This window comes from Lepisma saccharinum, chromosome 4, assembly GCF_977018435.1.
Source record: "Lepisma saccharinum chromosome 4, izLepSacc3.1, whole genome shotgun sequence".
NCBI classification, from domain to species: domain Eukaryota; kingdom Metazoa; phylum Arthropoda; class Insecta; order Zygentoma; family Lepismatidae; genus Lepisma; species Lepisma saccharinum.
The window spans coordinates 75,024,231-75,041,833 of record NC_139232.1 but is presented as its reverse complement, the minus strand read 5'-3'; the positions used below and the strand labels follow the sequence as shown (position 1 = coordinate 75,041,833).

At 41.2% G+C, this 17,603-nt stretch overlaps 1 protein-coding gene across 1 annotated transcript in view; it reads right to left on the bottom strand.

Annotated features, from left to right (window-relative positions):
• The window catches only part of LOC145986590 (uncharacterized), a 91,131-nt gene that overhangs the window by 48,481 nt on the left and 25,047 nt on the right, over positions 1-17,603 (bottom strand). Inside the window, exon 2 of the mRNA XM_083120770.1 lies at positions 2,418-2,735. Coding sequence (XP_082976896.1) covers positions 2,418-2,468 — 51 coding nt within the window. The 5' untranslated portion in view covers positions 2,469-2,735. The remainder of the gene's footprint in view (positions 1-2,417; positions 2,736-17,603) is intronic.

The window sequence follows — 17,603 nt, the reverse complement described above, 5'->3', positions numbered from 1 at the left end:
TATTTACTTTGTCGGTAAACGTGACAAGTGGCGAACGAAGTTTTTTTTGTGGAAATTATGGCTAATAAAAATACTATATTCGGTCAATCAGGTATGAAACACGCTTGTTTCCATTTTATGCAAGTTAGCATTATACGAAAAAGAATATTACATGTATAGCACCATGACATGAAAGCACATTTAGGGGATGTGGGGGTAGGGTGACACACATTCTCGATCTCGGCCATTTTGGAGGTGATGTCATCAGCACCAATCCCCGGCCGCCTTTAGCCCTAGGGACCCATTGATTTGAAGCTGGGTGAGCCCTTGAGACACTTTATGCGGGGACAAAGCAGGAAAAAATTCAGACCTTAGATCACCCACGCGGGGGATAAGGAATATTAAATGTAATTTTTTAAAAAATCCAATCATATAACATAGGCCTTCAACGGTAAACATATGAAGTCAAGCCTTCATTTCTTTCCTCATACTGTTACATTTTAGATACGTTTGAGAGAGAGAGAGAGAGAGAGAGAGAGAGAGATTTCATAAAATTTGTGTGACATTTTTTAAAGTTTTGCTGTGGTCGAGACATCCCCTTGTGCTTAATAGTATTGCAACTACTTACCAAAACAAATATTAGCCTTAGAAAAGCTAGATTTTTATCATTGTAAAGGGTTTTTCAATAAGGGCGGGTCGATGTTGGCAGCCTGTGGCGGCCATGTTGTTTTGGTGGCGTCTGTCTAATCTGTTGTTTCCTTTTCAGGCACTGATGCCAAATCACCATGGCAAGTTACACGATTGAGCAGCGCGTCCAAATGATAAAACTTTATTATCAAATGAGTGTTCGTTAGTGCAAACGTTGCGCGCGTTTCGCCCATTTTACGGCAGACGCGGTGGCCCTTCAAAGTCGACTCTCCAACGTTTGGTGGCCAAATTCCTGACGACCGGTTCGGTAAACAATCAGCCAACACCCGTACGTCAAAGGAACGCCAGATCGGCTGAGAACATCGCCGCGGTCTGTGAAAATGTGCAGGAGAACCCGAGGCAGTCAATTCCTCGCCGCGCACGAGAACTCGGCCTTTCGCAGACTTCAACTTGGCGAATTTAGCGTCGGGACTTGAGCCTACACCCGTACAAGATCCAACTGACCCAGGAGCTCAAAGTTAATGGCCATAGACAACGCCGTTTGTTCGCTGACTGGGCTTCGGAGCGTTTGGAAGAGGACCCCAATTTTGGCCGAAAAATCCTCTATAGCGACGACGCGCATTTTTGGATGAATGGCTATGTTAATAAGCAAAATTGCCGTATATGGGACGACGCCAACCCACACGAGGTTCACCAGGTGACATTGCATCCACAAAAAGTTACTGTTTGGTGCGGATTTTGGGCCGGCGGCATCATTGGTCCGTACTTTTTTTGAAAACGACGTTGGTGAGGCCATCACCGTCAACGGCGAGCGCTACAGAACGATGATAACCGATTTCTTTTGGCCCAAATTGAACGAGATGGACGTAGACGACATGTGGTTCCAGCAGGACGGCGCTACGTGCCACACCGCGGACGCTACGATGGACATTCTGCATGAACGATTTGAAGGTATGGTTATCTCTCGCAGAGGTGACGTGAATTGGCCACCAAGATCGTGCGATTTGATCCCGCTAGACTTTTTCTTGTGGGGTTTCCTGAAGTCGCAGGTCTATGCCAATAAGCCGCAATCGACCGATGCCCTTAAAGTCAACATCACCAAGGCCATCGCTCAAATTCAGCCGGATCTATGCGGCAGAGTCATTGAAAATTGGACCACTCGGATACGTGCCACCGTGAGAAGCCACGGCGGACATTTGAACGATGTTATATTCCATACATAATGGCATACATGGGCCTTTCAAATAAAAAAAGAATTTCGTTCATACCTCACACACAGCTTGTTTTATTCCATTTCAACATCGACCCGCCCTTATTGGAAAACCCTTTATTCAGTGAAAGGGCTCGATACCATGTAGCGTAACAGGTCTCATTATTTATTTTATAGTTTTATGTTTTACTTAGGAATATATTGATTTTCAATTTCCCGTTGCTGCGTAATGACGAAAGGGGGGGGGGGGAGAGGCGTTCGAAAGGAAGTGGCATCTGCCGCCACTGCCCGGGGCGGCAAAATTATTAGCGCCGGCCCTGATTACACTATATGCCCCTTTCAGCGAGACTAATATTCCCCTCCCAATTATCACTTCTGGATCTGTCACTGGAACGTGAATCCGGACACGAATGTCAGCGGTGCTGAAATGTAGTGAATGAGTGATCTTTCATTCATTTCCTCACGTCATCTTCATCGTCCTGATTAAGATAAAGAGACAGAAAAGAGAGGTACAATAACTAGAAATATACAATACAACATGAAAACCAGATGAAAATACTTGTACTAAATAATGACAAACCTGAAATATGAGGAACTCCAGAAGCATTGCAAAGGTTGTCGCCAACTTCATCTTCAGAAAATGGTGTGCGACTGACAATGTGCATGCTGGGTCTTTGTTTTGATTATTCTTCAAATTATCCGCTACTTTTACTTGTATTATGCACTGGCAGTTTCCCACTGCCAAGATTGAAAATGCATTTCCAAAACGTATCTCCTTTCCTGCAGTCACAAAGCAGCACACACGATATGGTAGAGCATTATCAGGGTATGCGTGTTATCTCCTAGATAACAATTTCCTTCCATCCGTGAAGTGAAGACTCCTTAGCATAAAACTTATCTGAAATTTTAAAAATCAACATTTCCGTCACTTCAAATTATTTTACACACACACACACACAGATAGAGAGATAATGAAAATGATACACATAAAGTACTTTAGCAGTGGCAAAGTCTGGCGGCACAGAGGAATCGTTACTCACCCGCAGTCCTAATGAACATACTTAGACAAAGCAAATTGGGAAAAATGGGAAAAAAGGGGGTGACACGCGTCCGAAGATACGGGACCCTCCCAAAAAAATGCTAAGCAAAACAAAAGGTATGCAATAAATATAGTCACAGAGTATCGTGGAAAATTTCACACTATACCGATCATTCAGTTTTGATATGTGTATATTCATGTACGGGAGTGTACACGAGACACCACAAAAAATGCATGCAATATTAACCAATCAATTCGTCTTTTCATTTAACGTTGGTAATCTTTCGTTCTTTGTTAGCAAGCAAGGTTCCAAAAAAAAAAAAAGAAAAGAGAGAATATATTTCATTTGAGACCTTAAGTCAAAATTTATTGCGTTAATCTCGCAGCGAAGACTGATTAACGTCCCAACATGAAAACATGTACATCAAACAATTATTAACGAGAAACCCGTCTTTTAAATCTCACAAGATTATATCCAAAAATAGATTCAACAATTACTTCTCCCCTTGATTTACTCCGTAGCTTTCATACATTAGGTCGTTACAGTTACGACAACAAACAAGAATAAATTCAACCAAAACGCAGAATGATATAATGTCAAACACCTTTAACAAGTTAAAATTCTCAACAAGATTTTATAGCAAAAAAACTCTTATTTCTTCTTGTAACAATTTATCTCCCTTTTACTTTGATGCTCCCTAGTTACTTTATTTTAATATCTTTTATTGTGCCAAACAAACATTATCACTCATCGTATCCTAACGTCCTCTGAGACGCAATAATAAATTGCCCTAGTGTACGCCTTGCTGAATTTACGTTAAGAACTTAGAAATTCTCCTTTACTATTTTTGTACACGAGAAAACAGTGACGTCGACGTGCTTGCCCAAACAATTACGTGATTAATTCTATTTGCATACTTCCAATAATTCGACGCTTACGTTCTCTTTCTTCCCATTATTCGAACTGGAGATTCAAAGTATATAAACCCGACGCACTTCACTTTATTTGATATGTCACAAATGAGGGATTTGACACAGTACATACCTCAACAGTCGACTCAAAATTGTTCCATCTGACCAATCAATCTCTGCCACCTGAGCATCGAATGAGATTTGGCTTCCTTCTCGTGCGGTCGTCTCTTCCTTCACATTGACATGACGAAAATCCGCTTTGCCCTCAATCACGGTTCCGTAGACAGCTCCGTAGAAGTAGTGACAACGTGAATCATGTAGAATACGCCGAACAGTCTGTTTTCACGTCAAACTGGACTCGGTACACGCAAATTAGATTCCTCTCAAAAATGTAGTCCTTCCGCTACTTAACTTCAAGTGCGAAATTGCGAGAACGAGCCACTTTGATTGGTAGTACGAAGTACGGAGAGATAGTCCAAAACTATTGAGTGCAATTAGAATCCAAAATACAAGTCTCGTCCCGCGAGACACCGTTCCACACTAATCGCACGTCATGCTCCTATCTCTCTCGCTCGTTTCCTGCGAGCAAACTCCGGCTGTTACGTGAAAGTCGGCCAGATCAGAACTGATTCAACTTACACGGTCGTAAATGCAGCACTGGGCAAAGATAGGTGGAGACACCTAGCGGCGACTGGCACAAGCAACAAAACAAGCGTGACGCAAGGCGTACTACGAAGGAGGAATGTGGGGCTTTTTCTACGCGAAATATAGACGTAATACGTCTTTATTACAATTCGCGCAGGAAAAACGTCACAGGTGGCAGCACGAAAGTGCTATTTTCAATTACGTTTAATTTAAAGTTTATCCTCAGAAATATCGCTCGATGGCTAACATAGGCTTGCACAGATCCTCTGATTATGGGGGAGGGGGGGAGAATAAAAGCCTTCATGGAATCTCAGTCGGGGAAAGAAAACATCAATCCACCTCACTGTTTTGTTGTATTGGTGCGTACAGAGCGGGTTCGGACCCCAGAAACTCCCGTTTGTGTAATTTTAGGGGAAATAATATATCATACCTCTAATGTCGAAATGGAACTAATATTTATTTAGCATAAGGGGTAAGCCGAATCTTAACAAAACCCAAATTTCTTTAACTAAAACTTTCACTACGCGCACGAGCGCGCACTTACAAAATAAAGGGACACATATTTTTGCAAATATTAGATAGCCGGTCTCCGTGGTGGAGTAGTTAATTTGCACCGGACACTAGAACAACAGCGGTTCCAGATTGGAATCCCGACTTTCACTTGCAGAGCTGTTTAGGAGAAGCCGGACGGACCTCTGCACGTAGCTCCATCTCGGACACATTAAACTGAGCAGAAGTAAAACTAAGGTCTTCATTATGCTTGAATTTAAAAAGCCTGCTCACTGCTTTCACCAGATTTAGTATCCTGAAACCTATACATTGAGGAGTCAAGGAGGGGGTAAAGTGTTTGTTCTTTGAAATCTTCCTCTTTTGATTTGAACTGGACTTCATTTTGCCATATATGTATCATCTAGTCGGTGAGACACTTTTTTTTTCTTTTGACAGGCATGTATAATACATAAATTATACATATATCCGATTCATTACATATGTCAATAGTATTTGTGAATATGGTTTTGTACCATGCGTCGTCATCTTCACGTAGGTTTTGTAGGGTGGCTTTAAAAGATGTCTCACTGCCAACAGAAGGTCAATCTGAGATGACTGTAAAGCAGTGGCGAGTCGTGGATTTTTTTTTGGGTGTAGGAAGTTATGGTAAACAGACCGAGGAAAGTTTTCAAAAATGCGTTCAATTACACAGTCACACGTATCGCTTGTACCTTGTTCTAGCCATTGCATTCATAATGTTAGCTGCAGGCCCTCTCCCTGCCTGTTGTGTGTGAATTGAGGACAGCTTTGCCAATAGCAACCTCCTGTACACTAAATGCGATAAAATTATGCTAAGGTCAATTATTATCGTTATATAATTATTACTAATTTATCATTATCATTTTCTGATAACTGTGGTAGTTTTAACTTCAATTTATCCAGCTATTTTGAACTGCGTTATTTGTTATAGTTAAGCGACAGTAGGAATTTCGACCATTCAATAAAATGACTTCAGTATAGTGCTTGAAAAAAGTTGAAGAAAATTCGACGACAGGTAGCGGCGCCCGTTTGTTTTATTTGTGACCCCCAACTTTCTACCGATTTCTTTTCAGTGTTTTTCACTTGTTAAATCGGGGAGGATAAGGAAAATATGAAAACAAGAGGATGGGCCTGTAAAAGCTTTTCCTTTGGTGGGCATACTTCCTTTTGTTTGAAACAAGTCCGCTGTAGAAGTACAAACAAGATCCGTAGATTTTTTAAAAAATAAATATTCCCTCAAAATATCTTCCTTGGAATTCAATTTCTCTGTTTCCCATGGACGCCCGTTTTTTAGATGCTGCTGCATTTTACCATTATGTCAAGAGTGCTATAGGTGCCAACGAAGTTCAAATTTTGTTAGGTTTAGAACTATTATAATAGGGCTGGCATCACCGATTGAGGAAACCACTGGAGCTTCCTCGCGGAACGCATAACTGGGCAACTCCCTCCCTCCCTTGCACTGCCCCTCATCCATCTGGCTATAGTATCAGGAAAAAGCTTCCTCAGCCGCTCAGCGGCAGGCAAATAATGGTCGTTTTGGGCAGTAGATCTGGAGCGAGCGAGTGATAGCAATTGACTCTTGACAGTTGAATAGCGAACCTAGATTGCGATCGAAATTTTATAACGCCCATTAAACTCTTTATAAACTACAGAACTGGAAATAAGTATAGATGAACTGTAGGAAGTTCCTCACTTCCTACATGGAGGAATCGTCCCTGCTGTAAAGACCTGCTAACTTTAATCCTAAGTAATGTTCAACTGAAGAATAATCTCGGATATAGTATCAAAAACAGTTCTAACGTCAGTCACTAAAAGGTGCTACAGACAGATGAAACGTTCCATACAGCAACGTTTTCTTCTCACAGAAGTAACGAACGGGATCCATCAGACGTAAAGACAATTAAGACTTGGTATGACAATTTCCTAGCCACTGGGAGTGTTAATTGACAATCTGGCTTTTTTCTGGCAGAAAACGCACATCTGATGAAACAGAAGAGGTGATAATGAAGGCCTTCGAGAGAAGTCCGTCAGTTCTCAGTCACCACGAGAGCGGAACATCCCACTCTCAACAGTTCGCAAAGTGCGGTAACACTTTCATACGTCGGAAACACATTTCTTCATTTTTGCAGGAGAAACTACTTAGAAATGAGTTTCTCTAAAGTTTCCAACATTCCTTGAGGTATTTTCTTTCATCGTAGAATCAATTTGACCGAGAAATCATGTATTTTTCAATAGAAATATCTCACCGACGCACAATTGCCATTGCTTTCGTACGTGAACCGGATGCTCCATACGTTGGATGACGTAATTCACTGTCAGTGTTTCCAACCCCCTCTTTTTTGACTATGCTTGCCTAACCTAACTAAACCTAACCTAACCTTATCGGAATGGTTCGTGGGGCTATCCGTGAATGGTTCGTGGGGCTATCCGTCAGCTACCCATGCATAATGTATAATATGCACACTTGACGAACACGATAGTAGGTATTTTTCGGTGAAGAAGGTTGGAAACAGTGATATTCGAAAACAAAAGAAGCGATATCCTTCGAAAAGTAAGCGATATCGCACCGTTACGTGCGTTCGGTAGCACTTGGAAAAATGCGTTATTTTAGTAGAAAAAGTGTTTGTTTTCGTGTAAAAAGCATAATGGCACCTTGAACTATGTTCCGCAATACACAATTGGTAAGTACGAACCATGCGGAACAAAAAATATCCCATTTTAATGTGTCTCCGATCTATGAAACTGGTACCACAAAGTGCTGCTGCTGCATACACATCTTCGTCTGTATGCCTACAAAGTGCAAATTGTTCAGGCGTTGCAGCCACAAGACAGACCAGAAAGCGAAAAGTTTGCTATTCAGATGATGGACCGAATCCAGCAAAACCCCGACTACCTGAGGATTGTTATTTTCACTGACGATTGGCGAAGCAATCTTCCACACGTCTGGGAAGGTTAATCGACACAACATTCGTATCTATGGGTTCCGAAGGGTCAACACATTCTCGATCTTGGACATTTTGGATGTGATGTGACCAGCACCACGCCTCAGGTACCCATTGATTTGAGGTTCGATGAGCCCAGGAGCCGCTTTATGCGGGCACAAGGCTGGAAAAATTCCAACTATAAATCTCCCACCCCGGAAATCGAACTCGGCATCAAAGTCCTGAAGGACAGCTTGGGCTCTTTACAAGCCCTCGTGTTTACAACTGCAGCAGAGTTTCTCTGACGGTAAGATGAAACTGTCTTTGGAGTGTTGGGCACCACAATGATAAAAAAAAAGCACTTTTCTGTTCTTTGGGCTGATTGTGACTATGATGGTAGATGAAATTAGAAAAAAAAAATACTTTAGATAAAAAGAAAGCATGAAGAGGGCTCCCGCGTAGCGTAGTGGTTAGCGCTCTAGCTTTGGAGCGAGTGGTCCTGCTCCCGGTGGGAAGCCCCAAAATTTCGGGTTGACCCAGCATCGTCAGGACAATGGAGGAGCTACTTGAAAAGAAGATGTAGCGGTCTCCAGTCTCCAAAGCCAAAAAACAGAGGCGATGGGACTCTATACGCAGACCACATGCCACCAAAAGAAAAGTTAGCCTACTTGTTAGGCCCTGGCCCTCAGAGGGCTGGAGTTGTTTGTAGTAGCATTAATGTGAAGAACGTCGAAATTATGGATACGTTCAGCACTTTTGCATAATTAATATCATCCCAGTTTTCATATCTACGACTCAAATATCGAGTTCACAAAAAATGCTCTCGCTTTTTTTTAACAATCTGTCATCATAATATTTATTCTTCAGAATCCAAGCAAACCGCAAATTACGTTTGCTCTATTAGTGTTTCCCCGCAAAACTTTGTGAATATAGTTTAACAACTTGTCATAATTTGTAATAGTCGAGTAGAGAAAGAGACAAGGCCATCATCTACACGATAAATTGGTTAATACATTGGTTTCGTAAATCATACATGACTATGTCTACCAGTAGCGAAGCGTAGTCTTATAGCGCTGGCGGATTTGCTTTAATTTTTATATCTGAATATGCTAGTATTTTATTTATAAGTGTTTTATTTAGAATTTTATTGTTGGGGGGATACCACTTACATTCTGCAAGCAATGTTTCAGTACAACAAAACATGTAGTACAACGACATGCCGAGGGGAAAGATTCAAGGTTTATAGCCTCATTTACCCAGTCGCTGGATTTGTCAAAATATCGTAATAAAGTGACTGTACTAAAAATAAACCATATGATCCGCAAACGTCACATTTACTTTTTAAAAAAAATCCAGGTAACGTTATTCATATGATATTAAACGTTTTGCATATGCGAACTTTCCGCATACGACTAAAGGGAGACGGAATTTCTTACTTACTTATTAGTACCTTTATTTGTTCATTATTATTTAATATGGTCAAACGGTGACCAAACCGATTTAGATAAAAAAAAAAAGGGAATCATTTGTTTATTTTACGCTGCATGATGTAATTTAGTATTTTTGGGCACCCTAAAAACCGCATTGGAGTAACTTAAACACTAAATAAAAAGTTAAACACAAACAATAAAAAAATCATTTCAAAGCAAAGAAACACATGCATAGACGATGTACTCACCACAATAAATTTCAAACTCTTGGTGTTGGTCGACCCCCTTCCACGATTTTCATTTTAACACTTATCTCTCTCGAGCTAAACGAAGCAATTTTCAATTGCTCAATAATACCCCCGCACTTCACATCAACCGTTCCTAAATACGCGTTCATTCCGATAAATTCACAGCACAAAACACGAAGCAACAAACACTCACACTATCCCACGCGCTTTCCACAACTGCAAATACAAGCATCCACACAAGATCAATTTGAAAATCTCTGAAACAACAGAAAGTGATACCAACCTATTTCCTTAATTTTATCCGTCACAAAGGAAAGATATATCAGTTTGGAGATAAAAATTACGCGGAGGAATCAGAATCATTTCAGCAGAACGAGTATGTACATTAATATTTAAGTAATAAAGTGTCATTCAATGGCGTGCCCGGGGCGAAGGGGGGGTGGATGGTAGACATAACCCCCTTTTGGCCCAGTATATCTAAGAAAAAACGTCAAAGGAAGGAAAAGATGACAAAATGTGGACCGTAAAAAGACCCTGGGAACACCACTTGCGTCATAATAATAGAACTTAAAACATATTCGGGCCTCCCCGATGGCGCAGTGGTAGTGTCGTCGCCTTGTAATCAAGGGGTTCCGGTTTCGATACCCGGTGGAGGCACAAGTGTTTCAGATCCCATTTTAAACTGTAGGTCCAGTCCCGATTAGCCTTACTGTGCATAAAGTGGACTTAAAACAACAAATCAATCAATCAATCATTAAAACATATTCTTGTGCTCATAATATGCAGAATGTATACGATTTACTTCTATGCCATGTACAAATATCAGTAGATAGTTCTTTCTCAGATAGCTTTATTTTCACCCCAAGATTTATTCAAAAGCAGTCAATTTATTGATTGTAAAATTTGTGAAAGAGCTCACTTGAATTACTGCGTAAATAATTTGGCAGTTGCAAACACTGGTAGCGGTCAACACTTCTGGCGTAATTTGAGCTGGACCGACCAGGAAGCAGGGTGCGGGACCAAGGTCCGTCCAATCTTCCCTCCCTTCCTGAGAAAACTCTTCACGGGGGTGCAGAAATTCCACTGCCCCAACTCCCAATGTCAACTTTTTTTACGCGTTTTACATTTCGCGAAATCTAAAATAATTTGTAATATAATATGATATATATGGAATTTAGAACAGTAATAATAACTTCTTTTAGTTATTTTATGACTAACAATTATTATTATATTTGCGATCTTGTTTACGTGTTCATGAAGACAAATATTCGTTACTAGTTTTTTGCTGGCAACGTACCCATAGATGAATCCTTCTGCTTTCGGTTGAACTCGGCTATTTTCGGGAATCACGCAAGCTCGGAAAGCACAGCTTTTTGTAGAAGCTTTGTGGACGGGTTCCACCAAAATTTCACGCTTCGCCATGTGACTCCTTCGGAGGCCTTATTTTCCCGCAGAGCGGCTGCAAGCATTGAGGCTGGTGCTTGCTACAGAGCTGCTGGGGGAGTTTGCGGCCGCATTTTTTCGCGAAATCGAGTGCGATGGAAACTAAATACGGTTAGAACATTAAGTACATTAAATGATATTCGAATTATGCAAGCAGTGCTTGCATTGCTTGTACTATATCTTCGCCTCTGATGTCTACCTGTTTACATTACTCGTGGCGCGAGGTAATTTGTGTGCTTAACAATCAGTTTCCTTTTCTTCTAAAATGAAAATTCTCCACCCCACAAAGTTTGCAAGAAAAGTTTATCTAGGGCATTCTTATTGAGTTCTCTGGTAAGAAAGTCAATCATTGTTATTTTGAGACGACGAGCCCACCTTTGTGGTCAAGGTGGTTGAGTTGTCAACCCCACCGAAAATTCCAGGTTCAAATACTGGCCTGGGCTTCAGTGTTTAATTTCATTTCATTGTGATTATCCATACATTTCATTTAGTGGTGGGCATGGGTGTTTATCTGTGAGTGTCCCTTCTTCAATTTCATCTAACCATCATTCGTGCTCATCGTTACAATTTGCCTAAAGAGGCACAAAAGTAAAGCAAAATAAGAAAAGCAGGAATAAAAATACGTTTGAGAACAGTTCTATTGCTGGCAAAATCAATCATTTGCCTCTTATTACTTGTGACTGCACAGCAGTCAGTTTGCAAGATTTTTTTCATGGTGTTTTCATTTGGGCTTTTCGAGGTGAGCAATTCGCAACACAGGATTGGCGTCCATCTTTGTTTAGTCCCTTATAGGGTGATATTCCAAGCACTTCAGATTTTTAACAGCGCTCGTAACACTCTCGTGAAAAAATAAAGCGCAAATTTATAATTTCTTACCTCAAATTTGTCTTTCCAATAACTTTTAGCTATTTCTTGTCGAAAGGAAACATGGAAAATAAATATCAGTTTTTTAAAATTATATTTTAGTAGTTTCAACATATACTTGCGGACAGATTTATTTCTCAGAAGAAACAAACGAATATAATTTAAAAAAATACACAAGCATATTTCACTTCAGGCCCGTAGCTAGAATCGATCTCCAGGGTGGGAGGTGGGGGTGTGGGGACGTCACGGGTTATCAGAGGAAGCTTTATAAAGTAAGTCCATTTTCAAAAGTTTAACAGTATTATATGCGTGTGTGTACTATGTTGGGAGGGGGTTATTGAGTTAATATAGGACACCCCCCTTGTTCCCACTCATAGCTGATGCCGGGGGAATATTTTAATTACTTCCTGCTACCATGACTTCAGTTCGTAAATCAGATGAACGATTGTCATATTTGTTCTTTTTATTCTGTGAATTTAACCTTTATCAAGTCTTGAGAAAAATAATATCTGCTGTCTACATTTTCAATAATAACTGCAAATAAATTTTATAAAGCAGTTTTACCAAATTTCAGAGAGGGCTGAGCACCACCTGGCCCCTGCCTGGCTACGACCCCGTTTCACTTTCTCAGCAGGCATGTCCTATGTTTTCTGCGGCAACCTTTCATCCCTCTGACGTCAAACTTTACAGCTCTATCCATTTACAAGAAGGGGCTTTATACTAAGTAAACAGTCCTCTCAAGGCAGGCGGTGAACAGTAGTGTTGCCCACGAGACGAGACTTTGGCCTGTCTCGTCTCGTGGAAATGCTGTGAAATGCTGTCTCGTCTCGAAAATATTCGTTTGTCAAAGGGACACATGATCAATCTCGTCTCGTCTCGAATTTTTAAAAGCCTGTCCCGTCTCGTCCCGTGAGCAACACTAGTGAACAGGTCAACGGACCTTGGATAGGCATGTTCCCCCGCAGATGAATAGAAAATTATGGGAAGAAATGAAATGTCTAGTAAACGGGACAAATTTCGTAAATTTTATTCAGGATTCCAAAAGGCTATAAAAAAACGAAAGGGGAGACGTGTTTTTAAAAAGCCAGAAAGGCGCTTTGGAAAATTGTTACTACCTCTAAATCGTTTGCTTCAATTTCGCCACGATCGATAAAACGGAAATAATGGCGAAATCCTGGGGTTTAGTGTTAATGTTGTTGGTGGTGATACAGTCGCAGCCGTGCGTGCCAGTGGCGGTGGTGATCTTAAATTTAACTCTTCTGTGAGCCAGGTGGCAATGTAGGAATAAATTGCGAGGAAGAGTGTATTTCATCTTCTGCACCAGATGATAGATTAGTTCTGTTTCTAGACTCAGTTGAGTGGCCGTCGGTTTTAAACAATAAATTTGCAATACATGGCTGCGATATCACAGGATATATATTTGGGGGGGATTGCAGCGCAGAAACAAGGTCTCAATCAGCAAAAGTCATTAAGAAAGTTGTTTGCCTTGATGTCGCCTTCCTCTACAGGGTGTCAAATTTTAGATTTCATTGGCGGTAAAAGGTAAAGGGGATAGTACGAACACGCGCGTGGGTATAACAATACATAATAATTACCGGTACATGATACTAATATCCATGTTTGCTTTAACGTAGAATTTTACGAGAAACGGGTGATGTCGATATTTTCACTTTTCATAATACAGGGGCCTCGCGGATTTGCAATACATGGCTGCGATGTAGAAGAGAAGAGTTAAATTTAAGATCACCACCGCCACTGTACTGTACATCTTCGTACAGGGCCTCACGTTCCCTAACGGCGGTCCTGTTTTTAGCACACAAACGGGGGCAAAAATAATATCTTGCCCCCTCGATGATGAGTGGGGGCAAGTCGCTGATCCAATCTTTTTTAACAATTGAAAACTTGGCCAAACCAGAAGTTCAATCCCCGCCTTCGATAATCGAATTGTCAGATATATATTATTTTGTTGTTTTTTTTACCCAGGAATATCCCACATATTATAGTATCCGTCATCGATCTGCGTGATTACGGAACGTATTTTATTCGTTAACATACACAATGAACAATGATATTCTCTTGATTCAAGGTAGATAATACTCACATGAACAGAATAATAATGTCTTGCTATTTCATATCAATATCAATATCATAGGCACCAGTGGCGAAGATATAGTACAAGCAATGCAAGCAGTGCCAGCACTATAAAAATATAATTTAATGTACTTAACGTTGAGAGCCATATTTATTTAGTTTCTATCGCACTCGATTTCGAGAAATTTTACGGCCGCAAACTCTCTCAGCATCCCATTGGCAAGCACGAGACTCGCTGCTTGCAGGTATAGTGTAGGAAATATACGGTTTCACCCGGAAATAATTGCAACACAAATGTGCCAGATTGTGCGGAATGGTATAGTGAATAATACAAAAAATCCGCCATCCAAATGTTTGGGGAAAATCCGCCATCTTGGAAAATGGCGGCAAAAATTCAACTTAAAAATTAAAAAAAAAAATCTCGAAAACTGTGCATTGTACACAAAAAGTGAAGATAACCAAATGAAAGAACAGAAAATTTGCTAAATTATGGTTTTTGTTTGGTATAGCTATCATAAATCTTAATTGAATTAGACATTCAAATATTTTTTTAATTTTTTGGAATTAGCGTAAAAGTTGGTTTCTGACACAAAAAACAGCAAATATGTAACAAACTATGGAATTTACGTCCTAAAGTCACTGAACCAAATTCATAGCTTATAATTTGCTCTAGAGATTGGTTTTTGTTTCGTACCTTTAGAGTTAGGGGTTGAGAAGGTATGTAGTTTAATGCAGAGTCATGTGTTTCCCTAAATTTACGTGTTCCATTTCTTATGATATTGGTTGATTGATTGATTGTTTTGATTTCTTTTACTTCACTTTTGTGCCACTTTTGGCTAATTTACGAAGATGGGAATGAGTGATGATATGATGAAATTGATGAATGGATACTCACAAACATCCATGTTCAGGCCGGGATCGAATCAGAGACCCCTGGCGTCGTAGCGCGATTATGATATTGGTGAGAACGTAATACATTGTTTTATGCAGTGTTTCGTTCACGTGGCGTTTTAAATTCTTCTTCTTTTCAAATACTTCTCAATTCAGAAGTAGACGCTAATGTAAGTTCAAGCTATGAGGTGCTAAAAAAAATTTATCTACATTTGGTTCAACTCTGAAAGATAACAGGATACTGCTGCTATGTGGCTGCAATACATTAGGATGCTCGATATTCATCGGAATTTCATTAAATCCGAGCGTATTGGGAAGTGGGGTTTAAATCTTCAATCAGTTAGGGAAATGTTCTCCTTTTGCTGCATCAGGGGCAACACCTGTGCTACGAGTGCACGTCTGTAATGGACTCTAAGGCAAAGTGACCGGTTTAGAACAGTATTTTACCATATCATATTAGTTCAATGCATTGACAGTGGCGGCGATTATGGATGGGGATCAGTCCCCCCCCCCCCCTATACACACTTTTTGTCCCCGTACTATGATCTCTTAATACTAAGCCTTGTCTACCAGTAGATTTGACCCAAAATCATCTGCCCGAATTCCATTTTCACGCTTCTCTCTAATTGCAGTCAATAGAAAGTAAACTATCCTTGACCCCTCCACACCGGCCGGCACAGTTAAGACACCTAATCGCCGCCACTGTGTGCATACATTTTTAAACAACAAAAAAACATGTACGTAACAAACGCCACGTGAACGAATCACTGCATAAAACAATGTATTACGTTCTCCTTCTCACCAATATCATAATCGTGCTACGACGCCAGGGGTCTCTGATTCGAATCCCGGCCTGAGTATGGATGTTTGTGAGTGTCCATTCATCAATTTCATCATATCATCCCTCATTCCCATCTTCGCAAATTAGCCAAAAGTGGCACAAAAGTGAAGTAAAAGAAATCAAAACAATCAATCAATCAACCAATATCATAGGAAATGGAACACGTAAATTTAGGGAAACACATGAATCTGCATTAAACTACATACCTCCTCAACCTCTAACTCTAAAGGCACGAAACAAAAACCAATCTCTAGAGCAAATTATTTGGTTCAGTGACTTTAGGACGTAAATTTCATAGTTTGTTACATATTTGCTGTTTTTTGTGTCAGAAACCAACTTTTACGCTAATTCCAAAAATTTAGGAAAATATTTGAATCTTTCTAATTCAATTAAGATTTATGATAGCTATATCAAACAAAAACCATAATTTAGTAAATTTTCTGTTCTTTCATTTTGGTTAGCTTCATTTTTTGTGTACAATGCACCGTTTTCGAGATATTTTTTTAAATATTTTAAGTTGAATTTTTGGCGCCATGTTCCAAGATAGCGGATTTTCCCCAAACATTTGGATGGCGGATTTTTAATATACACTGCCCTTCAGAAATTAAGCAACAACAAGAAAATGTGAGGTAAAAGAGAAAACAGTTGGAGAAAAGAGAAAATGAGTGGTGGGCACGCTGAAAGAAAGCCACGAATGCGTTAGGGAAAACAGGTGAGTCATAAAGTGCGATCATCGTGCCCTCGCACGGATTTCTGGCGTACCAGGTATTGGAGTCGAAGACGCGCGTGCACGGAAGAGGTGTGTGTCTCTATCTGGAGAGTGCAGAGGTGAGTCAAGTGCGCGGAAAGGGTCGAATATGGCAACCAGACATCATTTGGCTGATGAATTACGGTGGCGTGCCATCGGTAGACTAGAAGCAGGGCAGCGTCAGGTCGAAGTGGCCAGGTGGCTCAATGTCGATCGTTCAGTTGTCAGCAGGTTATGGAACAAGTTACAGAGAACGCAAAATGCATCGCGGAGTTTCAGTGGAGGTCGACCGCGTGTGACATCGGTCAGGGATGACCGATATATCTGTTTGACAAGTCGGCGTAACAGGTCCGCAACAGCTACCCAAGTGCGTGCAGCGGCTATTGCTGCCACAGGACGGCCTATGTCAACGAGTACAGTACGCAGACGGCTACACGAGGGTGGGTTGTATGCCAGGAAACCAGTGTTGTGTATTCCACTCACCCAGCGTCAGAAGACAGCCCGCTTACGTTGGGCACGAGAACATGTGAACTGGACACTGAACCAGTGGCGGTCCGTTCTCTTCACTGATGAGTCCAGGTTCTCACTGGACAGTGATTCGCGACGCCGATTGGTCTGGAGAGAGGCAGGAACTCGTTACCATCCCTCCAATATTGTTGAAAGGGGCAGATATGGTGGTGGAGGTGTGCTTGTATGGGGTGGCATTTCTATTGGTGGACGTACTGACCTCTATATCCGCCCACGTGGGACCATGACAGGTCAGCGCTATAGGGAAGTGGTCCTTGCACGTTATGTGGAACCCTTCGCACGAGAACGAGGTCCGGGCTTCATTCTGCAGGACGATAATGCCAGTCCCCATAGGGCAGGACTAGTCGATCGGTTCTTGGACGAACACCATATTCAACGCATGGTGTGGCCATCCCGTTCCCCGGACCTTAACCCCATAGAACACATGTGGGATGCTCTGGGGAGACGTCTCGCTGGCCTTGCGCCCCCTCCACAAACACTCCAAGACCTTCAACTCTCTCTCTCCCAACAATGGACCCTCATACCCAATGAGTTGGTGGACAACCTTATTGGCAGCATGCGTCGGCGTTGTGAGGCGTGCATTGCTGCGCGCGGTGATCATATCCCTTATTAGTGTCAGACAACGGTCACTTTCCGT